The 27,273-nt window shown below is 52.6% G+C and overlaps 2 protein-coding genes across 4 annotated transcripts in view; one reads left to right on the forward strand and one right to left on the reverse strand.

Moving 5' to 3' along the window:
• The window catches only part of SCARA3 (scavenger receptor class A member 3), a 30,661-nt gene extending 22,582 nt beyond the window's left edge, over positions 1-8,079 (reverse strand). The window contains exon 1 of one of the 2 annotated variants that reach the window (XM_063123693.1): positions 7,996-8,079. In XM_063123693.1, the coding sequence (XP_062979763.1) occupies positions 7,996-8,002 (7 nt within the window). In that variant the 5' untranslated portion in view covers positions 8,003-8,079. Of the gene's footprint in view, positions 1-7,482; positions 7,501-7,995 lie in introns of those variants that run through there. The other variant, XM_063123694.1, reaches the window with a different exon arrangement.
• Positions 1-27,273, forward strand: part of CLU (clusterin) — a 445,162-nt gene that overhangs the window by 400,434 nt on the left and 17,455 nt on the right. The window contains exon 1 of one of the 2 annotated variants that reach the window (XM_063123701.1): positions 22,467-22,521. The exons of the other annotated variant lie outside the window; for it this stretch is intronic. The gene's annotated coding sequence lies outside the window, so the exon portion shown is untranslated. Of the gene's footprint in view, positions 1-22,466; positions 22,522-27,273 lie in introns of those variants that run through there. 2 annotated transcript variants of the gene reach the window in all.

Here is a 27,273-nt window from a genome sequence, read left to right on the forward strand (position 1 = left end):
TTTGCGGACGCTGTCGTCCTTCATCTTACTAATTGAAAAAACGGTTCAAAAGCCCTCGCGGTGTGGTTGTGTTGCTGATATTATGAGCGCTAGGCAAGAGGAGCCTTCCAGAGTAGGGCCTCCCCCTCTTCAAGCGGAGCCATGATGTTAACTTGCACAACTGCCCCACGAGCTCAGCCAAGTAGAGAATAATGCAGATTGGTTTGCAGAGCTGTGGAATGGCCACCAAAGCAGCCACGCGTGGAAACGATGCTTGCCGGTGCTACTTCACAAGAGCCCTGGGCAATGGCACGCCAAGGAGAGATGGAAGCGGCCATTTCCCCTCCTCACTGCACATGGTCTGTAACCCGCCCCCCCCCCCTTCCGAGTGCCTTAAGCCGAAGCACCGCCTGGGGTCACCGCAGCGCCTTGTGCGGAAGAATAATTTGGACAGGAGAGAGAATGCTGGTGCCTCTTAGGGATGCTTAGCATTTGGACCCCTCTTTGGAGGGCTCAAAGTGCTTCACTGTCTAGTTGCAATCCTTACAATAACCCTGTAAGGTGGGCCCGTCATTATTATCCCTTAGTTTGCAGAGGGGAGGGAGGGCTGAAGCTGTGGGAGAGCAGCTTGCTCAAACCCACCGAGGGAACTCATGGCAGAGGCGGGATTCAAACCCGGGACCGGTTTGAATCTCTGCCGGCAGAGGCAGCTGGGCAGACATCCGTCAGGGATGCTTTAGGGCGGATTCCTGCACTGAGCAGGGGGTTGGACTCGATGGCCTTGTAGGCCCCTTCCGACTCTGCTATTCTATGATTCTAGGATTCTATGACCCGACTCATGGCTTAGTTTCTTAGCCACAACACTGGGGGCGAGGAGGAACACGCTCCTGGACATGGAGGGGCTGCATGCAGAGCGCCTCATTTCGTATTTGGGGTTGCAGGGGTCAGCTTCAGGCCCTTTTCCAAGGGTCTCAGGCAGTGCCGAGCTGAAGGAGGAGCTGGGAGCAAGCTGCTCACGGCAGCCTGGCGTCCGTCATGGCGGAAGGCGCTGGGCAGACAACATCTGGGCTCTTATACAACCCTTCAGTCCTTTTGATGGAGCCTGTGCAGGAGAATGTCCTGGTGGAACCACAGCATTGCAGAGTTGGAAGGACACTTTGAGGTCATCTAGATCAGCCTTGCCCAACCGGCTGTGCTCCCCTGGGTGTTTGCAGGGGATGATGGGAGTTCCCATCCAATGATCTCAGCCACCCCCCTGCTGAGTGCCGGAGCCCCGCGCCCTCAGCCTTTTGTTTTTATGGGAGATGAGGGCGTGAGGGGAGCTGGGCTCTGAGCTCCGAGCAGGGTTATTTTGAGAATTCATCCTATTTATTTTTCCTTCCCTCCTTCATCCCACCCCACAGCTCTGTAAAGCCCTCGGAGGGCTTGCAATATATCCCTAAAAATAATAATAGAATGCCGCAAAGCAACATAAAAACAAGAAGCTGCTTTCCAAGAGATAACTGGAAACAACACGGACCACTGTCAGCCCACAGTGAGGGATCCATCCCAAGGTCCCCAACTGCGGGGGCATCGTGAGGAGAAGACGTCCTTGGCTGGACCTCCGTCCATGAGGCAGAGCAAGACGGCGCCCTAAAGGCCTTGCCTGGCTGGGAGCCCCCTCCCACGCCTCCATCAGTCGGTCTCCTTTGCTCAAAGAAAGGCTTGGTGTGGGGGGTGGGGGTGGGGGGCAAGAGGCAGACCTAGCTTAGCAGCAGTGGGTCATGTCTGTGGGGCCCCTTGATTCTGTGCTCGTCCACACGGGCGCTTTGCCCCTGGATTGCTTCAGGGTGGCGGCAGGTGATGTACATGACGCAGCCGCCACTCCGAATCAATCCAGGGGCAAAGCCCCAAAGCTCCACACTAAAGAAGTTGGGGATTTACCCTGACTTTTTTAGATCGGAGCAAGGCTCCGCTATAAATACAAACCTTTGCATTTACACAGTGATAGCTCTTAAGGAGGACTTTAGCCATGCCAAGTTTGAATCAGGTTGGTTCATCCCTTGAGTTTTTTTAAGGGATTTTTTTAATTCCCTCCCCTTAAACCTTTTTCCTGATAGTCCACCAGTGCGAAAGTCAACCTGTTTGCATTTGTGGAGGATTGATGTTCCTTTCCTGAGATCATGCGAAGCTGTGCATCTCCAAGTTCATAAAATAAAGATCTGCTGGTTCCCTTACTCAAGAGTAAATCCCATTGATTTCAACTGTATTTACATCCCAGTCATACTAAAATCCGATGCATGCTTCCCTTTGAGTAAACCCCGTTGAACAGAGACAGAGTTACTTCTGAGTAAACAGAAGTAAGACCTCAGAAGTAAGCCTAGGGTTGCAAACCACTTCTTTCCAGTTTGCTCTTTTAGACTTAAAAGGGGGGGGGGGAAGCTTCTGAGTGTCCACACTATGAAGAGTCAGTTTTATATGTGTAATTCAACACATCTGGAGGGTGCCAAGTTGGGGAAGCGGGCTTAGCTGGGCCAGAAATGAGGAGGGGCTCAGAGGCCGCCTCAGCAGCAGACCCTACCAGGGTCCTGAGGCCCTGGCAGTTGGTAAGTGGGGTCGCCCTGGCTGCCCTCTCCCCACCCCTGAAAGGCACAGGAGCCTCCCCCACACCGTGGAGAAGCAGGGGGGCTGCTCAAGGTCGGTGGCTCTGAAGGGGGGCTCCCCTTTCCCCTTTCTGTGCAGCTGGACTCGCTCCTGGTCGCCGGCAGCCTGGCATTCAGTCCGCCACCCTTTCATGTGGGATGAAATCAGTCCAACAAACAGGTACGCAAAGAGCTGGGCGTGTGTCCCGGCCTCTGACCGGCTTCCTGAGATCAACACCTTACGAAACTTCCACCTTCCCTTACCTCAGCAAGTTGTCTGGGGCGGGGGGGGGGGGGGGGGCGGGGGGGGGGAGGCCGGCCAGATACAGGATATTTTCCAAAGCAGGAGAGCTGGCACCTGCGTTCCTCCTCTCTTTAGATCATCCCAAGGTGGAGCGAAGCAAATATTTACCATCTGTGAAAACCTCAGCATTAAAGCCCACCTTGGAGAGCCAGAGGCATCCCTTGGCCTTGTGGAACTGCGGAGAGGGGCAGCAAAAGGGCATCTCATCCTGTGAGTTTCCCATTCTGCCTGATGAAGAGTTCTGTGTCATTCAAAAACCTGCGCATGCCTTCCAGCAAAAGAAGTTGCTTCAGGAAGGGGGTATCTACTTACTAGTTCTTTTTTTAAAAAAAAACCCTCTTGTCCTCTAGGGTGAGTAACGCAACAACATCAACAGATATTGCTAGAATGCGACGGATGTCATGCCTCATCATTGGCTCTGCTGGCAGAGGCGGATGGGAGGTGGAGTCCAACAACGCCCAGCAGCCATTCCATCAGGCTGCACTGAGGGAGATGAGAGGGGGAAGCAGGGCCCACCCCACCAGCCCTGCAGCTAAAAGAATTCGTTCCCTCCACCCCACTTTCCTCCCCATGACTTTTTCCTTGTGTGTCGGGTCTTTTAAGATTGTGACCTTGCAGGCCAGGGCTGTCTAGGGCACACGTCAGTCCCCCTGGGAGCCCTTTTGACTGAGGAAACAAAAATACCCCAAAGAAATAAGCCTTCAAACAAACATATGGAGGGCCACAATTCCCCTATTCCTGGTCTGTACCCGTGTTGTCCAAACATCTGAATTCTTCTGTGTGAAACTGGGATGCAAGGTTCCCTCGTACACCCCAAGGTTCATGTTTGGGAAGGGTAGGAATTACCTGCCCAGCTATGATGTTTCTCTAAGGCACATGCAGCTCCCATTCATTTCAATAGAGCTCGTGCAGGAGAACTTTGCTCCCCCACCCCAGTGATCTGTAGTGAAAAAACAAACAAACAGCCGTGATCCTTATTCAAACCCTGAACAACTCTGTCAAATTTTCCAGTGAATTCTAGTCCTCCAGCCTCCTGCTGAAACTCAACTGGTGGTATTTGTTTTGTTAAAGTCTAGAGACTTCGAAGAGGGAGTTGTTGTATCCTAGCAAGAATCAAACACTCTCTTGTTGCACACAGCAACTTTCATTTTGACTAACCAGAGCCCACTATTACCAGATCCTAACCTGGAGTTTTACAAAATTAAAATAAATAAAGGTTTTCTCCAATGCGGAGCACTAAAACCAGCATTGACCTCATTTCCAAATGTGAGGTTTGCTCCTTCCTTTCCCTTCCTTCAAAGGCTTCTGCTCACCTTAACTATAGTGTCCTCCCTTGAAATGTTATAATCACCCCGAAAATGAGGGGTTCTGCAATCATGGGTCTCCCTCTCTGCTCTTGGGCGTTTGTGCAGAACTGTTGCAAGCAAAGCAAATGCAAGTGCTGTTCAGCAGACTCGAAGGGTTTTTCCTCTGCTGTCTCCAGGTCACCAAGGTGAGGGGCCTGCCTCTGTGCCGCAGAGATGCTCCCCTGCAAACATTTGGCCTCTCTGAGCAACGGCAGAGCGCAGCTGAGCAGCTGCACCCCAAGTTGTGGCAAAGAACTCCGGGTGTGTGTGGGGTAGAATACTTGGACCACAGGCAGCTATGTGCAGCTTGAGAGCTTCGCCACCCCAGCGTCCCCCACAACATGGGAAGGTGTCATGGCTTCTGGGCCACACCTTCTGGACTACCTTCGGCATCATTACTATCTCTGCAGATCCTGCTGCTAACTGGTGTTGGGACGGAATTCTTCCTGAAAGTGAGCTGTTCAGCTCAAGGCCTTTACTGCTTTGTTTTTGCTCGGCCTTCTTCCAAAGTGCAGGACAGGGCTATTTAATTGCACGTGCCCAGACCTTAACATCATCTTCAGAGGCCTTCCTCTAGGTGCCTCACCAAATGAGGTGAGGCAGGTCGCTACCAAAGGGAGGGCCTTCTCAGTGGTGGCACCTTGACTGTAGAAGGAAGACTTGCCTGCCACCTACTCTGTGGTCTTTCCAGGTGAGGCCTCCCAGTCATTTTAGAGATTTAGAGCACAGTCCTATACATGCCTATTCCTAAGTAAGTCCCATTGAGTGCAATGTACTGTATGCTTTTACGCTTTATTTTGTGAACCAGCCAGAAACCCCGGCTATTGGGTGGTAGAGAAATGAATTAAATGAAATAAATACATAATCCCTGGCCAAAGGCAGATGTGACACGCACCCCTCGACTTCTGGCACCAAACTTGTCTCCCCCTCCTCCTCCTCCTCCTCCTCTTCCTCCTCCTCCTCCCAAGACGTCTCTGCTCTGTCTTTCTCTTGGTTGCATCAATGACCCAAGAATTTTCACAGCCTCATAAAATCTAGAGCTGGAAGGGAGCAAGAAGTTATCAAGGGACCTTTTCCCTCAGTGGCAGGGCTCTTCATATATCACCTCCCCCCCCCAGGACTTCCCTCCGCTCCCCAAATTCAGACAATCTCGTGCTATAAGCAGAGGCCAGGATCCAGCCAGCCACTTGAAAAGCCCAAACCGGAGATGGCTCCAGCAAGCGAGTCAAGCTGCACATGGGGCATGAGAAGAAACGGACCCTCAGGGTTGCTCACCAGTCAGGCCTGTGGGGAAATGCTTTCCTGAGGCCACATCAGCAATGGCTTTCTAAGCAGCACACAAAAAACCCAGGTCACCCAGGCCTCCTTTCAGGAAACGTTACTAGTGGGTGGTAGAAGCAACACCCAGCAATGCCAAAGGGTGGCACATCCTTTGCTGCAGCCTCCCCGAACCTGCCACCTTCCAGATGTGTTGGACTACAACTCCCATAACCCCATCTGGGGGATTGTGGGAGTTGCAGTCCAACACATCTGGGGGGCAACAGGTTGGCGAAGGGCCGCCTTACTGGATGACAGTTGCGAAGAACGGAAACTCAGTGAGTATCTGGAACCGGCCCAAGCTAGGATTTAAACGCTGCCCTTGCGATTGGGTACAGGAGTTGTTGGGGGTCCCTAAAACGGGAGCTGAAAAGAAACAGCCCACCAGCACCTTGCACAGAGGGAGAGAGAGAGGGAGGGGGAGAGGGAGAGAGAGAAACAGCTCGTCTGTTTTTGTGGAAATTTGCACTCTCTGAAATCTGAGCCACACTTTTGATCTTTGAAGTTGGACCAGGAAGGCGGATGGCTGGGGGCGTGGGGTGGGGGTGCGGCGGATGCCCTGAGGGCTGAAGGCAAGAAATCTGCCGCTGTTGCCTGTCCCAGGGCCTGTTTGCTTCTCTCCACCACCCCTGACTCCTCTACGCCAGGCATCCCTCTGCCTGCTGCTTCCTTCTCATGCTGCTTGTGCTCAGATTCCTTCCTCCTCAGTCCCCAGACGGCAATACCTTCGTGCGTAACTGACCCAGCCTACCTCCTCCAACACTCCCTGTTCCACAACAGGGACCCTCCGACATTTGACCGAAGGGCCACAGGCTCATTAGTTTTTCCCTGAAGCAAACAGAACGAACACAGGAAGTTTGGAAGCTGCCTTAGACTGAGTCAGACCCTTGGGCCTAGCCCAGTGTTGTCGACACTGACTGGCAGCAGCGGCTCCCCAGGCTTTCAGGAAGGAGTTTTTCCAGCCCTACCTGGAGACGCTGCCGGGAACAGAACCGGGGGACGTCTGCATGCAAAACAGCAGGGGCTCCACCACGCTGAGCAACGGGCCCTCATTGTTGGCCACTTAGCAAGCCAGCCCCAACAAAGCGTTTCAAAAACGCCAACTTCAAGGTGCCAATTTCCCCGGCTTCCGGGATCCCCCCTCTGCATCGTAAGGTGCATGGACGTTTCTGCAGGGCTGGCCAAGCCATTTGGCTGCCCCTGCATTTGCTCTGCACAACCTGAGGAGCGTGCCCAAACGTTCCTCAAGTGTGTGTGGTGGTGGTGGTGGTGGGGGCTGGGGGCTCTTAGTCCCGTCTTCCCCCACCTGCCGCATGTATCGGGCTCCTGCGCGTGCCTCGGGGAACACTGTTGAGGAACCTCACTGAGAGTCCGGCCTCTTCTCCCTAGGGGCTCTTGCGTGCCTCCCATTCAGTGCAATGGCTGGTGGACGGTGGGCTCACTTACACCAAGCAGGATATTGCACTATGAAAGGCAGGAGCCATTGAAATGCACTGACACTGGTTGGGGCCCACTGACACACGGCATGTATCGCTGTCATACATACGCTTTCATTGCGCTATATCCTGCTTGGTGTAGATGTTCTATACCACTTTCATAGTGGAATATCCTGCTTGGTGTAGATGAGCCCAGTGCTGACAGAATTGCAGGGCACTGTGCTCATTTCACCTGCTACTCCAGCCCTGCTCAACCTGGCGTCGTCCTGATGTGTTGGCCATAACCATGCTGGCTGGGGTTGATGGGACCTGTAGTCCAGCACATCTGGAGGATGTCAGGTTAAGCAAGGCTGCTCTGCTGTGGGGCTGCGCACCTGGAATACTGACATTCAACCCCTCCTCCTCCCTGCCCTGCCCAGGGCCAGCCTGGCCCCGTCCCCAGAATCGTCGGAGCTGGGAGACCCATGCTCAAAGCCCACCTTTGCTTTGGCATCACTGAATGGTTCTTTCCCCCATCTATAAAATGGAATTCAGATTGACCTCCCTTGCAGGGCCATTGGGTGGGCCAACACAGCAGTGAACACTGCCCGTCAGAATCGTGAATCTGAAGGGCGACATCAATTGTAAACAAACATCGGCTCACCTAATAGTGATCTCTTAAAAAAATACATACATTCCAGTTTGCCTCCAGTCACCTGGATGCTATCAACAGGGAGGCTTGTATTCGAATCCTGCCCTTGCTGTGATCCCACTGTGTGGTGTTGGGCAACAGCCTCAATCCCCCCTTAAGTAAAACAGACGGTTCAAAGCTGCCTGAACAGACAAACATCCCAGCAGCCCACAGGGGTTGAAGTGTTTTGAAGAGAAAGGCAGCTGCTGAGCAGAATCCCTTGCCGTGATGCTGCAGTGAAAGGTCTTGGAGGGCTCTGGCCTTGTCCTCCTGCATCTCCCGCGCACCTCCCTCCGGCCCTCCACCTGGACGTGGGACTCACCTTTCATTCTCCTCCTGCCGCGTGTCCCGCTGCCCGGTCCAGGGCGCTTCTAGTGAGACAAACAAGCAAGCGGATTGAGGCTAGACCCTCTTGGCACTCTGTAGGCCTCGAAGCCGGACGCTGCGGATGCGGCCAGGTGTCTCTTAGCGTAAAGGATGGACCTCAAAGGGATGCGCCACATCCCAGCACATCCCAACCACGCCGAACGCAACAGAACGGAGCATCTTGACTTTGGAGAGCGAGGCGGCCGTCCTTTCCCCCCTGGAATGTCTCACCGCCACAGAAGTCCGGAGGACGGACTCCACAGTCCTAGAGAGAGAGTGAGAGCGAGAGTGAGAGAGAGAGAGAAAGAGAGAGCAGCTAAATTGTTGTCACTTTCACCCTCTGGCAATACAGGGGGTGGGGTGGGGGGCTCTTTCCTTTGCGATCGATACTCACCCCTTTAACGGCCCATGGAGCCGGTGGCACCCTCTCTCCTCCCAAACATCTCTTGCCCTCTCTCCGGCTGGCCTTCAGTGCGCGGAGAGCATGCTGCCGGCCACGCTCCCTCTTTCGCTTGCTGGCGCTTGGGCCGCAGCCCAGACAAACTTCCTTGCGATTTCAAAACAGGGCGAGTGGCTCCTCTGCCATGTGCCAGCCGCCTCCTGTCCAAGGCTCCCCTCCCACGGCTGCTGCTGCTGCTGCTGCTGCCCCCAATCTGGGGGAGGGCTGCAGAGCAAGGAGGCTCTGGAGCCCTGCCGAAATATGCGCTGCCCCTCCCTCCCTCCGGCACTAATTGCTAACAAATGTCCTCTTACCAGCACTGGTGAGCAGGGAAAGGCAAAGAGGAGGGGAAAGGCAGGCGGTGGGGCTACACCTACTAGGAACACAACAGCAGAGACAGGCAGAGAGGCAGGCAGGTTGGGGAGGGGGCGCATGCCCTGGCCGAGGTGGGTGGGGGAGAGTGGCATCCCGTGCCCCTCCCGCAACAAGCATGCATTTCAGGAGAGGCCTTCTGGACTGTTGGGCGCAGGTGGGCGCATCTGGCACCAATCAAACAATGCTGGGACCATTTCTTCTCTGCATTTAAGTGGCAGTGGGGTGTTTGCAAAAAAGAGGTGGTCAATGAGTTCAGCGAAGAGGAGTTACATCATCATCATCATCATCATCATCATCATCATCATCCAGGATGTGTCTGTCTGTCCATCCATCGGTGCCATGGCGCCACGGCTGTGACGCTTCGACACCATGCAAAAAATAAGGGGAACCCAGGGCTGTGCACCTCAGGGTGATGTAATATATAGGCAGTCATTGATTTTAATTAATTTTAATTTGTATTGTTGAAGCTTGCAGTAACATCTTCAGCCACGAGGGGCAGTCTTCGCTAACCCGCACATTGCTTTGCAGTCCATGCGGTTTGAAGCCGGGGAGATTAGCGGGCCAAGGGGCCCAGTAGTACATGCTGTGGGGCAGGCCGAGGGGCCCAGTAGTACATGCTGTGGGGCAGGCCGAGGGGCCCAGTAGTACATGCTGTGGGGCAGGCCGAGGGGCCCAGTAGTACACGCTGTGGGGCAGGCCGAGGGGCCCAGTAGTACACGCTGTGGGGCAGGCCGAGGGGCCCAGTAGTACACGCTGTGGGGCAGGCCGAGGGGCCCAGTAGTACACGCTGTGGGGCAGGCCGAGGGGCCCAGTAGTACACGCTGTGGGGCAGGCCGAGGGGCCCAGTAGTACACGCTGTGGGGCAGGCCGAGGGGCCCAGTAGTACACGCTGTGGGGCAGGCCGAGGGGCCCAGTAGTACACGCTGTGGGGCAGGCCGAGGGGCCCAGTAGTACACGCTGTGGGGCAGGCCGAGGGGCCCAGTAGTACACGCTGTGGGGCAGGCCGAGGGGCCCAGTAGTACATGCTGTGGGGCAGGCCGAGGGGCCCAGTAGTACATGCTGTGGGGCAGGCCGAGGGGCCCAGTAGTACATGCTGTGGGGCAGGCCGAGGGGCCCAGTAGTACATGCTGTGGGGCAGGCCGAGGGGCCCAGTAGTACATGCTGTGGGGCAGGCCGAGGGGCCCAGTAGTACATGCTGTGGGGCAGGCCGAGGGGCCCAGTAGTACATGCTGTGGGGCAGGCCGAGGGGCCCAGTAGTACATGCTGTGGGGCAGGCCGAGGGGCCCAGTAGTACATGCTGTGGGGCAGGCCGAGGGGCCCAGTAGTACATGCTGTGGGGCAGGCCGAGGGGCCCAGTAGTACATGCTGTGGGGCAGGCCGAGGGGCCCAGTAGTACATGCTGTGGGGCAGGCCGAGGGGCCCAGTAGTACATGCTGTGGGGCAGGCCGAGGGGCCCAGTAGTACATGCTGTGGGGCAGGCCGAGGGGCCCAGTAGTACATGCTGTGGGGCAGGCCGAGGGGCCCAGTAGTACACGCTGTGGGGCAGGCCGAGGGACCCAGTAGTACATGCTGTGGGGCAGGCCGAGGGGCCCAGTAGTACACGCTGTGGGGCAGGCCGAGGGGCCCAGTAGTACACGCTGTGGGGCAGGCCGAGGGACCCAGTAGTACACGCTTTGGGGCAGGCCGAGGGGCCCAGTAGTACACGCTGTGGGGCAGGCCGAGGGGCCCAGTAGTACACGCTGTGGGGCAGGCCGAGGGGCCCAGTAGTACACGCTGTGGGGCAGGCTGAGGCACCCAGTAGTACATGCTGTGGGGCAGGCCGAGGGGAGCAGTAGTACACGCTGTGGGGCAGGCCCCTCCCTCAGGGGGCTATCAGGCTGCACCATGGCAAGGGCTGTGCCTAGGGCTGTCAGGTTTCCCTCAAGCCTGTGTTTCAAGCTGGTTTCCTGACAGCTGCATAAGTTCGCTTGAACCCTTTGCTGCATCAAACTGAGGGCTTCTCCAACCTGTGCAAAGCCGGGTCCGTTCGCTAGTTTGGAATGATGAGCCCTTGGCCAGGTTGTAATGACTGAACACTGACACGTGTTTTGCAACAGAGAACTTACCATAATGCCCATCGTGTCCAGTCAAGCAGTGAGGGGGATTTTACCCTTCTCTGGTGATCCTGGACTTCTGAGCGGAGGCCGATGTGTAGTAAAAAATCCTCCTCTCCCACTTGCCAAGACGTTACAGGCAACCCCGTAACGGGTACATGCAGGCCAGGAGATGTTACCACTTGGCTAAATGGCTCCTTATCTGGCTGCCTCAGTTTGCCCCCCTGGCAATGCTAGCAGGTCACTGGCCCCACACAGTAAGACTGTAAGACACGTTGGACTATGCGGTATGTTGTAGAAGACGCGATGTCTTTCGGAGCGAAGGACTGCGCCCGGAAAAGGGCCCTGTCTTGAAATGCAGCGTGATGACTGATTTGACTGAAGGGTGGGGGAACCCTGAACAAAGGCGTATTGGGGGGAAGGGGTCTCACTCAGCTGAGACCCACGGCCGTTGTGCAGACGCGCAGTTGCCTAGAGGCCTATAAACAGGCACACGCGTGGATCCATAGAAGCCTTACGCACGCACGCAAACCCTATACACGAACGGAAATGAAATTTTATCGCTGCATTTTGCATTTATGTTTGGCTAAGTCCCTGGAAATGGTTGTGCATTTTTACAAAATGAATTACAATGTTGCTAGAGTGCCAGATTCAACATTTTGGAACAATTTGAGAACATGTTCACTTAAAATAATAAAATACAGTCACTCCCACAAACTTTAGGAATGGGCGGGGGCGGCGTGTGTGTGTGTGTGTGTGCATGCGTGTGTAGGATCCTTTGCCAGATCTCCCCTCCCCCAAGTCGTTTTTACAAGCTTGTTTCTAAGAGAGGTGGAATCTGATCCTTTCCAGAAGTCCCGTTGTTTGTAGCCCAATTAACACAGCCGCCTCCAAAATCTTCCTTTTCTTTGTTTACAGAATTCTTGCTTGCTCTGTTAACTTCACCTGCCAGGTAAGATCACTTGAAAACAAAGAAACTCACACGTTGCTTTGATCACCTACACTTTTAAGAATTCCATACCTCAAATGCTTACGCTTAATCACATGCAAAAATATGAGTTTGAGAAAGGTTTGTTTTCCCTGCAGTTTTTTCTCTCATGGCTTAAAGAAATGTGCTGTGTGTCCAATGTAAGCAGTCCGTTGGAGGTTCCTGACAGAGGTTTACAGAATCATAGAATAGCAGAGTTGGAAGGGGCCCACAAGGCCATCGAGTCCAACCCCCTGCTCAATGCAGGAATCCACCCTAAAGCATCCCTGACAGGTGGTTGTCCAGCTGCCTCTTGAAGGCCTCGAGTGTGGGAGAGCCCACCACCTCCCTAGGTAACTGATTCCATTGTCGTACTGCTCTAACAGTCAGGAGGTTTTTCCTGATGTCCAGCTGGAATCAGGCTTCCTTTAACTTGAGCCCATTATTCCGTGTCCTGCACTCTGGGAGGATCGAGAAGAGATCCTGGCCCTCCTCTGTGTGACAACCTTTTAAGTCTTTGAAGAGTGCTATCCTGTCTCCCCTCAATCTTCTCTTCTCCAGGCTAAACATGCCCAGTTCTTTCAGTCTCTCTTCATAGGGCTTTGTTTCCAGGCCCCTGATCATCCTGGTTGCCCTCCTCTGAACACACCACAGCTTGTCTGCGTCCTTCTTGAATTGTGGAGCCCAGAACTGGATGCAATACTCTAGATGAGACCTAACCAGGGCCGATGATGACTTAGCACAGCGTTCTCTAACTGGGTATCTTCTAGACGTGTTGGATTGCAACACCCATCAGCCCCAGCCAGAATGGCTGTGATGGTTGGGTAATGGGAGCTGTAGTCCAATGCACTTGGGGAAGGTTGTTTTAGCAGTATGAAAAGTATGATAGGAAAATTAATGTCCTATGAAAGCAATGAGGGGGAGCAGTATTTTTCTCCCAATAGATATTAACCCATGAACTTCAGTGCCAGTGGAAATTGTGGTGGCCACCAATGGTGGCAGAAGCTGTGACTCTGTGGTAGGGCACCTGCTTTCCCTGCAGAAGGCCCCAGGTTCAAATGCCGGCATCTCCATCTGAAGGATGCCAGGGGGGACAAGTTGGAAAAGAACCGATGCCGTCTCCATCAGGGATAGACAACTTTCGGGTCCCCCCTGCGGGCCACGTCTGGTGGATTGCAACGGAAATTTAGCAGTAAACTGCCACCAAGTGCTAAAAGAGTGCTTGTTTAACGCTCACTGTGCAAATTTTAACCTGTTGGTTGTTTTATTATGGTTTTAATTTTTGTGAACCGCCCAGAGAGCTTTGGCTATTGGGCGGTATAAAAATGTAATAAATAAATAAATAAATAGGCTGCTTTTTTGAGTGATGGGGAAGTAGCAGCAGCAGGGGCCTGATCTTGTTTAAGGCAGCTCTCTCGATCGTGGGGGGGGGACGCGGCCCACTGGAGCTCAGGTGTTGCACACAGGTGGCTTCTGCTTCCAGCCCTCCAAGCTTCTGCAGATGGCCCCGCCCCCTTTCCATGGCCCCGCCCCTTTCCTCTAACTGCCAATTATTTGGTGATTTCCTGGATATTGCGGTGTCCCCCCCACACACACATTTTAAAGCATTTAAATGCCTCTCCTCTCAAGGCTTAGCGACTGCCAGGAAGAGCTTTCAGGTAAAATAGGCTATTTGGGGTATTTTCGCCCCACCCCCTTGGTCTTAAGCCCTGCCCACCACTCAAATGTGCCCCCCCCCCAGCATTCCAAAATGGAATCCAGCCCTTGGGCTGTAAGGGATTCGACTCCACTGATCTCCTTGGGTCCCTCAGGGCTCAGAGAGAGACTGTATGAACCTCTGCTCTGACGCAGCACAACACACCATTAATTTTAAATAAAGGTTTGGATAAATACATGGAGGAGGAGGAGGAGGAGGAGGAGGAGGGCTCACTTGCCAGCGGCAGCTAGCCAGCTGGGCAGAGAGTGAGGATACCTCCAGTCCTTGCTGACCAAGGCCATAGCTGGACCTAAGGTTTATCTCTGGATCGTCCAGGGGTCAAACCTGTTCATCTAGGTGACACACAGGGGATCCAGTGCTCAGGCAGGGGCGAACCCTGGATGATCCCAGGAGAAACCTTCGGTCTAGCTGTGGCCCAAGACTGTGCCTAGAGAGAAATGCAGGAAGCACCAGACCTTCTCTGGCGTGTGACCCACGATCTGCCTGGGATTCTCTGCATCTGTTGTGGGGACAGGTAGGAGACAGGGGCAGGACGTGTACAGGTGTGGCTGTAGGTCTCAGCCACGGAGGCCCTTTCCATCTGCACTGTTTGGCAGCTTCCTCGAGACATTGAGCTACCCACCGACAGCGTAGGCGTGTGCAGCACATTTCATTAGGGTGGGCACCCAGGGGAGTTTCGGTTTTTTAAAAGGTGAATGTAATTTTATTCATTTGTTTATTAAACGCTGTAGACCAGTGGTTCCCAAAGTGGGTGGTACTGCTCCCTTGGGGGCGGTGGGATTGCATAGGGGGGCGCTAAAAGGCAAAGGGGCAGCAGGGGGCGCTCGAGGTGGTCTTTTCTGTACCAGGAGTTTTGGTTACAGAAGGAAATTTCTGATTGCTACCCTGCACTATGGAGAGTTGTTCAGAAGCTCCTGGTTGCATTTCCAACATCATATTTGGTGGAATGTGGTTTTAGTGTGGTCTGCCTACTTCTCTCCAAGCAAAGAGATCGACTCCAGATTACTAAACGTGGTGATTTAAGACTCATGTTAAGTGACTTTAAACCAGACATTGGGAAACGGGTATCACTTCATCAAGCCCATCCATCCCATTAAGGCTTTACAGAATAGTGAGGTCCTCTATCTACCCTAGTTACTAAACGTGGTATCTAATATTCTTGCTAAATGACTATCAGACTTTGAAAAGATGATATCACTGGATCAAGTTCATCAATTATGTTTAATTGAATAAAAAAAAATGTAATTGGATTTTGAATAAATATTCAATTGTTACTGTTTTGAATTTTATTGTTATTATCTTCCTTAGTGGGTCGTTGAAAGCTGCTATTAGCTGAATAATGAGTTTTATAGTGTAGGGTAGGGGGCGCTGGGCATGAGTTTGTGGAACCAAGGGGGCAGTGACCTGAAAAAGTTTGGGAACCACTGCTGTAGACGCTGATGCCCTACTCTGTGTTTGGGTTGACTGGCCATGGGAGGGCCATTGCAGGTGAGGCAGGGGAATGAGGAGATGCTCCCCATGCCCCAGCATTGGTGGGGCTTTGTAGTGACACTGGCCAGAGGAGGGGCTTGAGAGGTGATATATTAGCCTTCAGGGTCCTTCCTCCTGGCCGCTTTGAAGTGTGGCTCCCGGTAGAGTGATTCATTTTTGCTCCTGCTGCCTGGAGCAACGGCATGTTGTTGGGGGCAGCGGAGAAGCCAGAGGGTAGCTGGAGGAACGTTCCTGCTGCATCCGGATCCCCCTCTGGATCCCTACTCAATGCCCCTTCCCCAATTTGATGCTTATTGCTTGAGATATTAGGGTGTGCCTGGGCACACCCAGCACACCCCTTGCGCACAGCTATGACCAGCAGATGACTCAGGCTGCATGGATATTGTGTAGCACTAGTTGTCATGGCTAACCCTACTGCCCTTGTTTTGAGAGAAGGTGTTTCAGGTAATCAATCAGAATCAGATTTGGACCTAGAGGAGAAGGCGCCAGACACCAGCCAGCCTGTACCAGTGGGGGAGGAAGTTCTCACAGGCGATTCCCCAGCTGGGAGTCAGCCCTCTCCAGAGCTTATCTCCTCAAGTCCAAATCCTACACACTTGGTGGGAAGTGAGCTTTCTTCTTGAGGAGAGCGCCCCGACAAGCTAGCTGATGCTAGGATCCGCCGGAAGCTCAAACGCACGGAGCGGAAGGAAGGTGTGAGAAAGTCGGTCCGAGTAGGATTGCGCCAGAAACTGCCTCCGCACCAGGCTCTCTGAAGTTACGGGCGTTTGGGGAAAGGCTTCCTGTTCTCCTTGATCCAGCAATTGTCTCGCTTAGTTTGCATAGTTTTGCCTAGGGGGAAGTTTCTAAGGGATTAGACTCTCTTCAGGTGGAAGAGATGTTTGTTGCTTAATAAAAGCTTTGTAGATTACCTAGCAGGCCTGTCATTTGCCTCCCATCGAAAGCAGGAGTTTTCTGAGAAACGTGACACCAGTGGCCTATGGAGGAGCTGCCTCCTTTTGTGTTTTGAACCAACTGGGACACAAGAGAGAATCTCAAATCCATAGTCCCACTCCCAAAAGGCCAAAGAAATGGGAGAACATGGATGGGACAGGACGGAATTAAATTTAATAGGGATAAGAATGAAATTTAATAGGGATAACTGCCAAGTTCTACATCTAGGAAATAGAAACCAAATGCACAGTTACAAGGTGGGGGATGCTTGGCTCAGCAATTCTACCAACGAGAAGGATCTTGGAATTGTTGCAGATCACAAGCTGAATATGAGCCAACAGTGCGATATGGCTGCAAGAAAGGCAAATGCTATTTTGGGCTGCATAAATAGAAGCATAGCTTCCAAATCACGTGAGGTACTGGTTCCTCTCTATTCGGCCCTGGTTAGGAGTATTGCGTCCAGTTGTAGGTCCCTTCCAACTCTGCTATTCTATGATTCTATGATTCTGTGGTTCCATCAACGCAGCACCAGAGAACAAAAACACGGGGCCAGGTCTTGAATTAAGGAATTAATGCTGGGTGGGGTGGGGTGGGGTGGGGTGGGGGTGGAGCTGCCAGGCAACCCAACATCCCAGACTGAGCAGTGACAGAAAGACAGATTGACACTCATTGTGGGATGCTGGATCAGGAAGACACTCCTTCTTTCCCGTTGTTCAGTCTGTGGACGACGCACGGCTTGTGGCTGCTGCCCTCTGCTGACAGAATGAGGCCCTCCAGAGGAAAGGCAGGCGCACGTTCAGGCAACCCAGTCCTTGGCATCTCCCCTCTGGTTATTCAAGGTGCTGCATTGAACAACCACTTATTAACAGACTGACATCTCAGTCACTTTGTTAGATGCAGAACAAGAAGCAAAGGGGACACAGTTATACCTTTTGCCTGTTTCTCCGAGAACTGGTCGCTTAGAATCATAGAATCATAGAACAGCAGAGTTGGAAGGGGCCTACAAGGCCATGGAGTCCAACCCCCTGCTCAATGCAGGAATCCACCCTAAAGCATCCCTGACCGATGGTTGTCCAGCTGCCTCTTGAATGCCTCTAGTGTGGGAGAGCCCACAACCTCCCTAGGTCACTGGTTCCATTGTCGTACTGCTCTAACAGTCAGGAAGTTTTTCCTGATGTCCAGCTGGAATCTGGCTTCCTTTAACTTGAGCCCGTTATTCCGTGTCCTGCACTCTGGGAGATCGAGAAGAGATGTGTGACAATTCCTCTGTGTGACAATCTTTTAAGTCTTTGAAGAGTGCTATCATGTCTCCCCTCAATCTTCTCTTCTCCAGGCTAAACAGGCCCAGTTCTTTCAGTCTCTCTTCATAGGACTTTGTTTCCAGAGCCCTGATCATCCTGGTTGCCCTCTTCTGAACACGCTCCAGCTTGTCTGCGTCCTTGAATTGTGGAGCCCAGAACTGGACGCAATACTCTAGATGAGGCCTAACCAGGGCCGAATAGAGAGGAACCAGGACCTCACGTGATTTGGAAGCTATACTACTATTAATGCAGCCCAAAATAACATTTGCCTTTCTTGCAGCCATATCGCACTGTTGGCTCAAATTCAGCTTGCAATCTACAACAATTCCAAGATCCTTCTCGTTTGAAGTATTGCTGAGCCAAGTATCTGTTGGGGGAAATAAGTAGGTTGTACAAATTCCTCCATGCAGATAAACGCAAGCGTGAGTTTTGAATCTTCAATGCAGTTTATTTAGAGAAGTTCTTCAAAACAAAACAACCAGGCTTGTAGCAGCAAATTATAACAAAGCAATTGTCTCACCATTAATCAAAGTAAGCATAACAGCTTTACGGTTCTCCTTGACAAAAGTTGGCTTTGCATCAAAACAGCATACACCTTTCTTTGGCAGCGGCAGCAGCTTACGCCATACCCTCAAGCCTCCACCGGCTGACTGCATATTGGTGTGAAAGAGCGAGCTTTTTACTCCCTTCACTCAAACACCAACAGGTGTGCTGAGCTTGCAAGTCTTTGCCAATAATCTGCCTTAATTACTGTTAAGGTTAACACGAAAACCTGACATCATCCCTCATCTTGTAACTGTGCATTTGGTTTCTATTTCCTAGATGTTTAACGCCTGGGCTGATGCCACCCCATCCCCAATGGGCTGAATCTTATACATTTAATGGGATCTTTCGTTCTTCTCATTGGGCCTTGTATTCATTTGTGACCTGCCATGTACTGCAACACACCTACAGCTTTCTCTTGCATGGTTTGAAATACACACAATTTATATATACATCGTTATCCCATGAAGGTGACCCCTTCATGCATCTGGAGTAGGCAATAATCCACAAAACATTATGCTAAATTAGTTAGCATAAATCCTTAAGTTGCCACAAGTCTTGGTTGCTTTTGCAACACCGGCTCAGGTGCCACCTTAAAGGACATATGTGGCACCACGGGGCCCTTTCCTGGTTTTGCTAAAGTTGATGTCAGCCTGGCACAACTTCTGAACTTGTCCTTAGGTCTAACCTCACCTTGTCAGACTGCACTTTTATGCACTCTTTACCTGGAGTAAATCATGTTAAAGCCAGGATTGCTCTGCACAGCTGTTTCCACAGGTGAGTCTCACCTTGTTTTTCTCTGAGGATACACTGTTGTTTTCAGAACGGCTGCATTCCCATGCTGCATTCATGCCCTTCCCAGGAGCCACACTGCCTGCCTGCTAGAACTGTCACTTGTGGAAACAGCCCCAAGGAGGCTTGCTGAGCATAAGAGTCTCCTGCTTTGGGGCCGTTTGTTCATGGGGACGTCAAACCTACATTGAACCGAAGGCTCCTTTGTATTCCCAGCGCTCCTCTTCCACGTTGTCTTTCTGCATTGACAAGGATCCAACATAGCTGAGAATGAGCTGAGGCTAGCGAGGGATGCTAAAAGCAACAAAAAAGATTTCTTCAGGTACGTGAATAGTAAAAGACAGAGGGAAGAAATGGTGGTTCAGCTGCTTAATGAGGATGGCAGATTGATAACAGATGGCAAAGAAAAGGCTGAAGTGCTCAATTCCTACTTTGGCTCAGGCTGTAGCTAGACCTAAGGTTTATCCTAGGATTGTCCTGGGGTCAAACCTGTTCATCTAAGGGCCTTGCTAGACCTACCAGATAATCCGGTGGGGAGTCGGGGCGAGGCCGCGCTGCAGCTAGCGCGTGCCGTCGCCCCTAGCTAGACGTAAACACGCAACGGGGTAAGGGAAAGCCCTGTTGCGTGCTCCAGTTTTTTCCAGCTTAAAAGGCCATGTGCGCAGGAGCACACCAACGAAAAGTAAGTTTTTTTTAAAAAAATAAAGGGTTCCCTGCTCCCCCTGATTTCTCCCCCCACGATGTCTGATGCCCCCCCTGCCCGCTCGCCCGTCCTCCCCCCGTCCGCCATGCCCGTCCCCCGTCCCCGCTCGCCATGCCCGTCCCCCGTCCCCGCTTGCCATGCCTGTCCCCCATCCGCCATGCCTGTCCCCCTTCTTCCCCCCCATCTCTCCTGCCGGGTCTGCTCTTTCCCCTGGCCCCCATCTCCCCCCCCCGTGATTCACCCCCGGCTTGATGGGCACAGCGCTCCTATGGAATGCTGTGCCCAGTGCGTGGCTTCTCCCGGCTACTCGCAAGTAAGCGAGCAGCTGGGAAAAGCCATGGACCCTGCTAGACCTGCCTCAGCCCGGTGCTGTGGAAAAGCCGGGCCATAACCGCATCCAGTTATCCTGGGTCAAGGGAGGACTTAGCCCGGCCTAACCCCGGGATCCCCTGTGCGTCATCTGGATGCACAGCAGGGAGACCGGGCCTCACACTGCACTAACTCCTCAGCTAGCAATGGCCTAAGTGCCACACAGGGCATCCAGCACTCAGGCAGGGACGAACCCGGGATGATCCTGGGATAAACCTTAGGTCTAGCTACGGCCTCAGTCTTCTCCCAAAGGCGGGTCTATGACCTCCCTGGAAAAAGTGAAGCACAAGTTGAGGGGGCAGGATTGCAATTTGAGATTGATAAACAAATGGTCAAAGAACACCTAATTTCCTTGAATGAGTTCAAATCTCCAGGGCCCGATGAACTGCACCCTATAGTAATAAAGGAGCTGGCAGAAGGATTCTCAAAACCACTGTCTATTATCTTTGCGAAATCATGGAAGATGGGTGAGGTGCTGGATGACTGGAGGAGGGCTAATGTTGTCCCTATCTTCAAAAAGGGCAATAATAATAATAATAATAATAATAATAATAATAATAATAATATATTTCTTACCTGCCTCTCCACTTGGATCGAGCTGGGGAACAACAGTGAATATAAAACACATTAAAAACTGATTAAAAACATAGCATACATGATTAAAACATCCTTAAAACATCATAAAAACGTTCTAAAATTTCATTGGATAGGCCTGCAGGAATACAGTCTTTATTGCTGAACTGTAGCTCTGGAGGAACCTGAGAACTACAGACTAGTCAGTCTGACATCCATCCCTGGGAAAAATTTGGAGCAGATTATAAAGAAGTCAGTCTGTAAGCACCTTGAAAACAATGCAGTGATTACAAGAAGCCAGCATGGAATTGTCAAGAACAAATCCTGCCAGACTAATCTCATCTCATTCTTTGATCAGGTAACCTCTCTTGTGGACTGTGGAAATGCTGTGGACATAATAGATCTTGACTTCAGCAAAGCTTTTGACAAAGTGCCCTATGATATTCTGATTAACAAACTACCTAAAAGTGGGCTAGATGGAACAACTATTAGGTGGATTCACAGTTGGCTACAGAATCGGACTCAAAGAGTACTTATCAATGGAACCTTCTTAAACTGGGGAGAGGCAACGAGTGGGGTGCCGCAGGGCTCAGTTCTGGGTCCAGTGCTCTTCAACATTTTTATGAATGATTTGGATGAGGAGGTGCAGGGAATGCTTTTCAAATTTGCAGATGACACCAAATTGGGTGGGATAGCTAATACCCTGGAAGACAGAAACAAACTTCAAAGTGATCTTGATAGGCTGGAGCGCTATTTAATAGGGATAAATGCCAAGTTCTAAACCTAGGAAAAGAAATGAAATAAACAGTTACAAGATGTTGGATAATTGGCTCAGCAATACTACAAGTGAGAAGAATCTTGGAATTGTTGTAGATCGCAAGCTGAATATGAGCCAACAGTGTGATGTGGCTGCAAGAAAGGCAAATGCTATTTTGGGCTGCATTAATAGAAGTATAGCTTCCAAATCACATGAGGTCCTGGTTCCTCTCTATTCAGCCCTGGTTAGGCCTCATCTAGAGTATTGCGTCGTTCTGGGCTCCACAATTCAAGAAGGACGCAGACAAGCTGGAGCGCGTTCAGAGGAGGGCAACCAGGATGATCAGGGGTCTGGAAACAAAGCCCTATGAAGACAGACTGAAAGAACTGGGCATGTTTAGCCTGGAGAAGAGAAGATGGAGGGGAGACATGATAGCCCTCTTCAAATACTTGAAAGGTTGTCACACAGAGGAGAGCCAGGATCTCTTCTTGATCCTCCCAAAGTGCTAGGGTGATCATATGAAAAGGAGGACAGGGCTCCTGTAACTTTAAGAGTCATATTGAAAAGGGAATTTCAGCAGGTGTCATTTGTATATATGGGGAACCTGGTCAAGTTCCCTCTTCACCACAGCAGTTAAAGCTGCAGGTGCCCTGCCCTCTTTTAAATCTGATCGCTCTAGTATAGCTCCTGCAGCTTTAACTGTTGTGAAGAGGGAATTTTACCGTGTTCCTCATATATGCAAATGACACCTGCTGAAATTCCCCTTTCTATGCAACTGTTTAAGATACAGGAGTCCTGTCCTCCTTTCCATAGGGTCACCCTACAGAGTGCAGGACACGGAATAACGGGCTCAAGTGAAAGGAAGCCAGATTCCTGCTGGACATCAGGAAAAACTTCCTGACTGTTAGAGCAGTACGAGAATGGAACCAGTTACCTAGGGAGGTTGTGGGCTCTCCCACACTGCAGGGCTTCAAGAGGCAGCCGGGCAGCCATCTGTCCAGTGCAATAAATAATAGTAAATAATTATGTGAAGATAGGTTGGGAAAAGCACTCTACAGATACTGCATTGACGTGTGGGTCGCCTTTATTGGCCTCTATCCAGGGATGGGCTTTCTTTAATTCCCGAATTTCCCCCGCCCTTTCAGACAACCCGGCCAGTCCGCGCCCCCCTCTCGGCTGCGGAGCCAGGCGCATCTTCGCGCATAGTGGTGGAGCGACGGCGCCCCCTGGCGGCCAGACGCGCTTTGGCGGCCGCTTTCCCAGGCGGACGCCGGGCTGGGGGGTGGGGAGAGGTGTCTGTCTGCCTACGATGAGCTCAGCGGAGGGGCGGGGGGGAGGAGGAGGAGGGGGGGCTCGCTTATAAAAGGCCTCGGTAGCCGCTGCGCCACGGATCGCCAGTGCGGAGAGGACGAGTCGCAGCAGAGCTAAGGTGGGGGGTGATGATGATGATGATGCAGCTGCAGCTGCTTTGCCAAAGGGTGGTGGCGGGGGGGGGGGGTGCTTGCAAAGGGCGGGGAAGGAGCTCCCCCCACGTCACAGCCTGCAGAAACAGCTGGGTTCCCCCGCATCAAAGGCAGGTTGTAGGAATCTGCAGTCCCGTCCCGGCGCAGCCTGTTAGAGACGTCCAAGGGCAAAGGATTCGGGGGAGGGGGAGGGGGAGGTGGGGAGAATCCATAGCCTGCAACGGCAGAACACCCCCACCCCCACCCGGCCATTCCTTTCCATGGAAGCGCGTCTCCAAGGGCTCGTTCACACGTGCACGACAGTAGGAGGCAAAAGGGGTGTGTTTGACGCAGTTCTCTGGTGAGCCCGCCTGCTTCTGGCTGGGAGACCCCAGGTGAGGAGGGGATGGCTGAAGACCGAGAAAGACCCCGTACTCATCCTCGCGGGCACAAACGTAACGTATGAGCGGCTGCCCTTGAAGGTCGCGGTCAGAAGCGGGCGCCTCTTGGCGGCCCCGGGTAGAACTGTGCCTGGCATCCCTCCGGAAAGGGGGTCGAGGGGTCTTCAGGTTGTGGAGCATCTACAGTGTGTGTGTCTGTGTGTGTGTGTGTGGTGGGGATGGACCTGGGGGAGGACGGCCTAGTTCGGCCCCTGGGATGGCGCAGGCGAAAGACCTGAACACGTAACTGCTTTGTGCATTGCTGGAAATGCCAGGCTGTGTGTCCTAGTGGTGAGGGAGGCTCTGGATGTGAATTTAGCCAGGTGGCTTTGAGCAGGAAAGTCTTTGATGTTGGGTATCCCCCCATTCCCCACCCCCGCTTTAGTTCATCGAAGGACTCCTGGCTTCAGTAAACACAAGGTACTTGGGGAGAATTAAGAAGGGAAATGCTGCCTAGTGGTGAAAGCAGCAGCCTTGCACTGTTGCCGTAATGTGAGGTTGAGGATGGACAACCAAGGGCACCGGTCATCACTACTGGAGACCACAGCCTAGATGGTCAGATTAAGTGGTCCAGGTACAAAGTGTCCCTCTCTCAAATTGGTCATTGTGTTCCTGACGCAGCGGTAGCCTGGTTCCAGGACCGCTGAGGCTGCTTCAGAAGTGGTGTGTGTGTAAACAGGCCCTGCTGACGGAGGTTGTGTCTGCTCGTGCACCCTGGTACGTCAGCTTCCTTTCTGCAAGGTTTCTCGTCCTCGTCCTTCTTACCATTGAAGGACGATGGTAAGAAGGCGCCGTCAGCATGCGTGGGGCTTTTCAGGTCTCTGCCCGAGGAGCTTCCAGTTTAAAATAGCGGAGGAAGGGGAGGAAAGCGGAGATAGGGGCAGAACTGGCGCTCCTGCTTGGCTCCATCCAAAAGGGCAAGAGCAGCTGCTGGAGGGGAGGGATGAGCTTGCCTTGACCGCCTTGACCCATCCATCCCTTCTAGCTCCTCCTCCCCCCCCTGATCTCACTGGGCAGGTGCCAGGTGCTGAGCCAGACCCCTGGTCCAGGTATTGTTGTGGACAGTGACTGGCAACAACCACCGCTGTCCTGGCAGGATTCTTCCCTCGCCCTGCCTGCAGACGCAGGTGGGCGTTGAACTTCCGCATGCAAAGCAGGGCCTCCACCCCTGAGCCTATGGCCCCTTCCTGAGCCAACAGTGCGATACGGCTGCAAGAAAGGCCAATGCTATTTTGGGCTGCATTAACAGAAGTATAGCTTCCAAATCACGTGAGGTCCTGGTTCCTCTCTATTCGGCCCTGGTTAGGCCTCATCTAGAGTATTGCGTCCAGTTCTGGGCTCCACAATTCAAGAAGGACACAGACAAGCTGGAGCGTGTTCAGAGGAGGGCAACCAGGAGGATCAGGGGTCTGGAAACAAAGCCCTATGAAGAGAGACTGAAAGAACTGGGCCTGTTTAGCCTGGAGAAGAGAAGATGGAGGGGAGACATGAGATAAATGCTTAAATGCTTAAAAGGTTGTCACACACAGGAGGGCCAGGATCTCTTCTCGATCCTCCCAGAGTGCAGGACACGGAATAACGGGCTCAAGTTAAAGGAAGTCAGATTCCGGCTGGACATCAGGAAAAACTTCCTGACTGTTAGAGCAGTACGACAATGGAATTAGTTGCCTAGGGAGGTTGTGGGCTCTCCCACACTAGAGGCCTTCAAGAGGCAGCTGGACAAGCATCTGTCAGGGAAGCTTTAGGGTGGATTCCTGCATTGAGCAGGGGGTTGGACTCGATGGCCTTGTAGGCCCCTTCCAACTCTGCTATTCTATGATTCCTCACCCAAGTCTCCCACATTCCATGTTCTCCGCCAGCACGCTCTCTTCCTCTCTCTCTCCCTCTCTGTTTGCAGAAGGGTCTGCTGAGCCTTTCTTTAAGGCAGGCCCTGTACAACCTGTAGGCTCCGAAGCAGAACGCAGCCCACTAAATGCCACCACGTAGGCCGGTTTCCCAGGGGCTCAGAAGACTCACTTTTACTGTCTTTTGGGGACTGCGGGAAAATGGGTCGCTGAGCAATTGGCAGTCCTTAAAACACAGCTGGCGTGTTGCATTGAGTTGGGTGGATCACAAGCTGTGCAATTCTTATTTGTTTTTAAAAGTCAAACCGTTTTGGCTGTTACAGTTATTCATGGGCAGCCCTTGAAGCTTTTATCTCTCTCCATCCCCACCCCTAAATTGTTTCAGAGTTTTAGCCACCTGGGGCACATTGACCCTTAAACACAGCAACAGTTTCATCTCTAATAACCACCTTTGTTCTTGCTCTGAAATGTGATTGCGCCAGATAGCTCTGCTTGGGTGTTCACAGTGCAGGAGGGGAGGAAGGCCAAGCCCGGGGCTGTAGACTCTGGTCTTGCACATGCACACACGTGTGCAATGGGTGCCCTGGCTTCAATTGCCTTTGTTTTTGAACCTGTGGCCTTGCATTTAAAGGCCTTCAGACCTCAGTCTGTCCTCTACATTCGGAGAAACTACGTTCACAGAAGCTTTTCGCCTATACCCATGAGAGCTAGACACTTCCTTCATTTTGTTTAAATGAAATTTCTGCTTAGTGCTATAGGTAAGAGCTGCAAAAATGGATGGCTGTTGTCCTACCTGCGGAGCGATTTTATTTATTTATTTATTACATTTTTATACCGCCCAATAGCCGAAGCTCTCTGGGCGGTTCATGGATCAGTAAGCGTAGGACGTTGGCTGTCTTCTGACTGCAGGGCTGGCCTGCATTGCCCAGGCCTATATTGCATTGGTCATTCTGTAGTGGTGCCTGTACCATAGAATCATAGAATAGCAGAGTTGGAAGGGGCCTACAAGGCCACCGAGTCCAACCCCCTGCTCAATGCAGGAATCCACCCTAAAGCATCCCTGACAGAGGGTTGTCCAGCTGCCTCTTGAAGGCCTCTAGTGTGGGACAGCCCACAACCTCACCAGGCAACTGATTCCATTGTCGTACTGATCTAGCAGTCAGGAAACAACTGCAAAAGTTTTGCCTTCTCTTTGGCAGAAAGCCCCCTTCCCTTCAGATGTCAGCTTTGGTGCATGCGCGTCGTGTAAGGCGGTGGCCTAGAAATATTTTAAATAAATAAAGCCCCTTTTAGCCCAAGATCGGAATTCCATTTCAGAGGGTGGATGCCAGTGGTGGCTGGGGCTGAATGCAAACCAGCGTCAAAGTAGGCGCGCCCAAAACGTCCAGACATACCAGCCTGTTTCAGCTCAAAGCTCTTGCTGGTGTAACTTTGTAGAATGGCAGGAAAACGGCCCAAAGGCCAGAAAAGCACCAAATAGTCGGTGTTTTGGGGGAAAGGGGGTGGAGCCAAGGGGCATGGCCTTTTGGGGAACCCTGGAGGGCGGGAGTGGGACCCCTGGAAGGCCAGACGCGGCCTGCAGGCCTGAGGTTCTGTACCCGGCCTGCTCGAAGTCGCCTTAGGATCCGACACGTGCTCCTGCTTGTCTTTAAAGAACGAAGACTCTGCCTGTGTCCCCAGATGCTCTGGCATCACCGTCAGCAGCAGAAGGCAGAGGGGCAAGGGGCGATGGGAAGGCCAGAGGCAGGCCTTAACAGGGGCTGAGGCTGACCCGGGATCAGCTCTGGAGCATGTGAAGAAGGCAGCTTCTGAGCATAGGCAGAGAATCTCTTGGGCATCACCAAGTCATGGTGGCCTGAGATCTAAGGCTGGCTAGGAGGTTGTGGTGGCCCAGCACCTGGCTCCAGGTCGGAGCACCTGGCACTGAGTTGTCCTTTGAGAAACTGGACCCTGGAGAAGGAGGAGGGAGGGGGGGGCTGGTGGTCCGCTTGGAGAGGGTTGGCGAGGTGCAGCCCTGCTGGGGAACAGGGCTTCCTTGGGTGAAAAGCCATTGCCAACCAAGACTGGAGGGAAGTGGACAGCTCTGGGGTTGTGTGGCTGGATTCTGCCAGTGTTCCTCACCCTGGACCTTGGAATGAGAGGCGACGTGTGTGTGTGTAAATGGCAGGACATGACATGACATGACAGTGTATGATGGAGGGGTGTTGGTCATACAGGACATCTCAGGGCTGGAATTCTGAGAGCAGTTCGCACAAACAGGGACCATTTCAGCCTCCTCCTCCTCCTCCTCCTCCTCCTCCTCCTCCTCCTCCTCCTCCGTCTGGTGGCTTCTCTCTAGCAGAAGCTTGGCTGGTCCCCTGCGTTTCCAGGCCTCTTTGTTTTCTGGTCAAAGCCGGCAAATGTCCAGCTTCGGCTTCAGTTTAGTCAGTCGATGCCTCATTGGGCCCAAAGAATA

The sequence above is a fragment of the Elgaria multicarinata genome, chromosome 4, assembly GCF_023053635.1.
Source record: "Elgaria multicarinata webbii isolate HBS135686 ecotype San Diego chromosome 4, rElgMul1.1.pri, whole genome shotgun sequence".
NCBI lineage: Eukaryota > Metazoa > Chordata > Lepidosauria > Squamata > Anguidae > Elgaria > Elgaria multicarinata.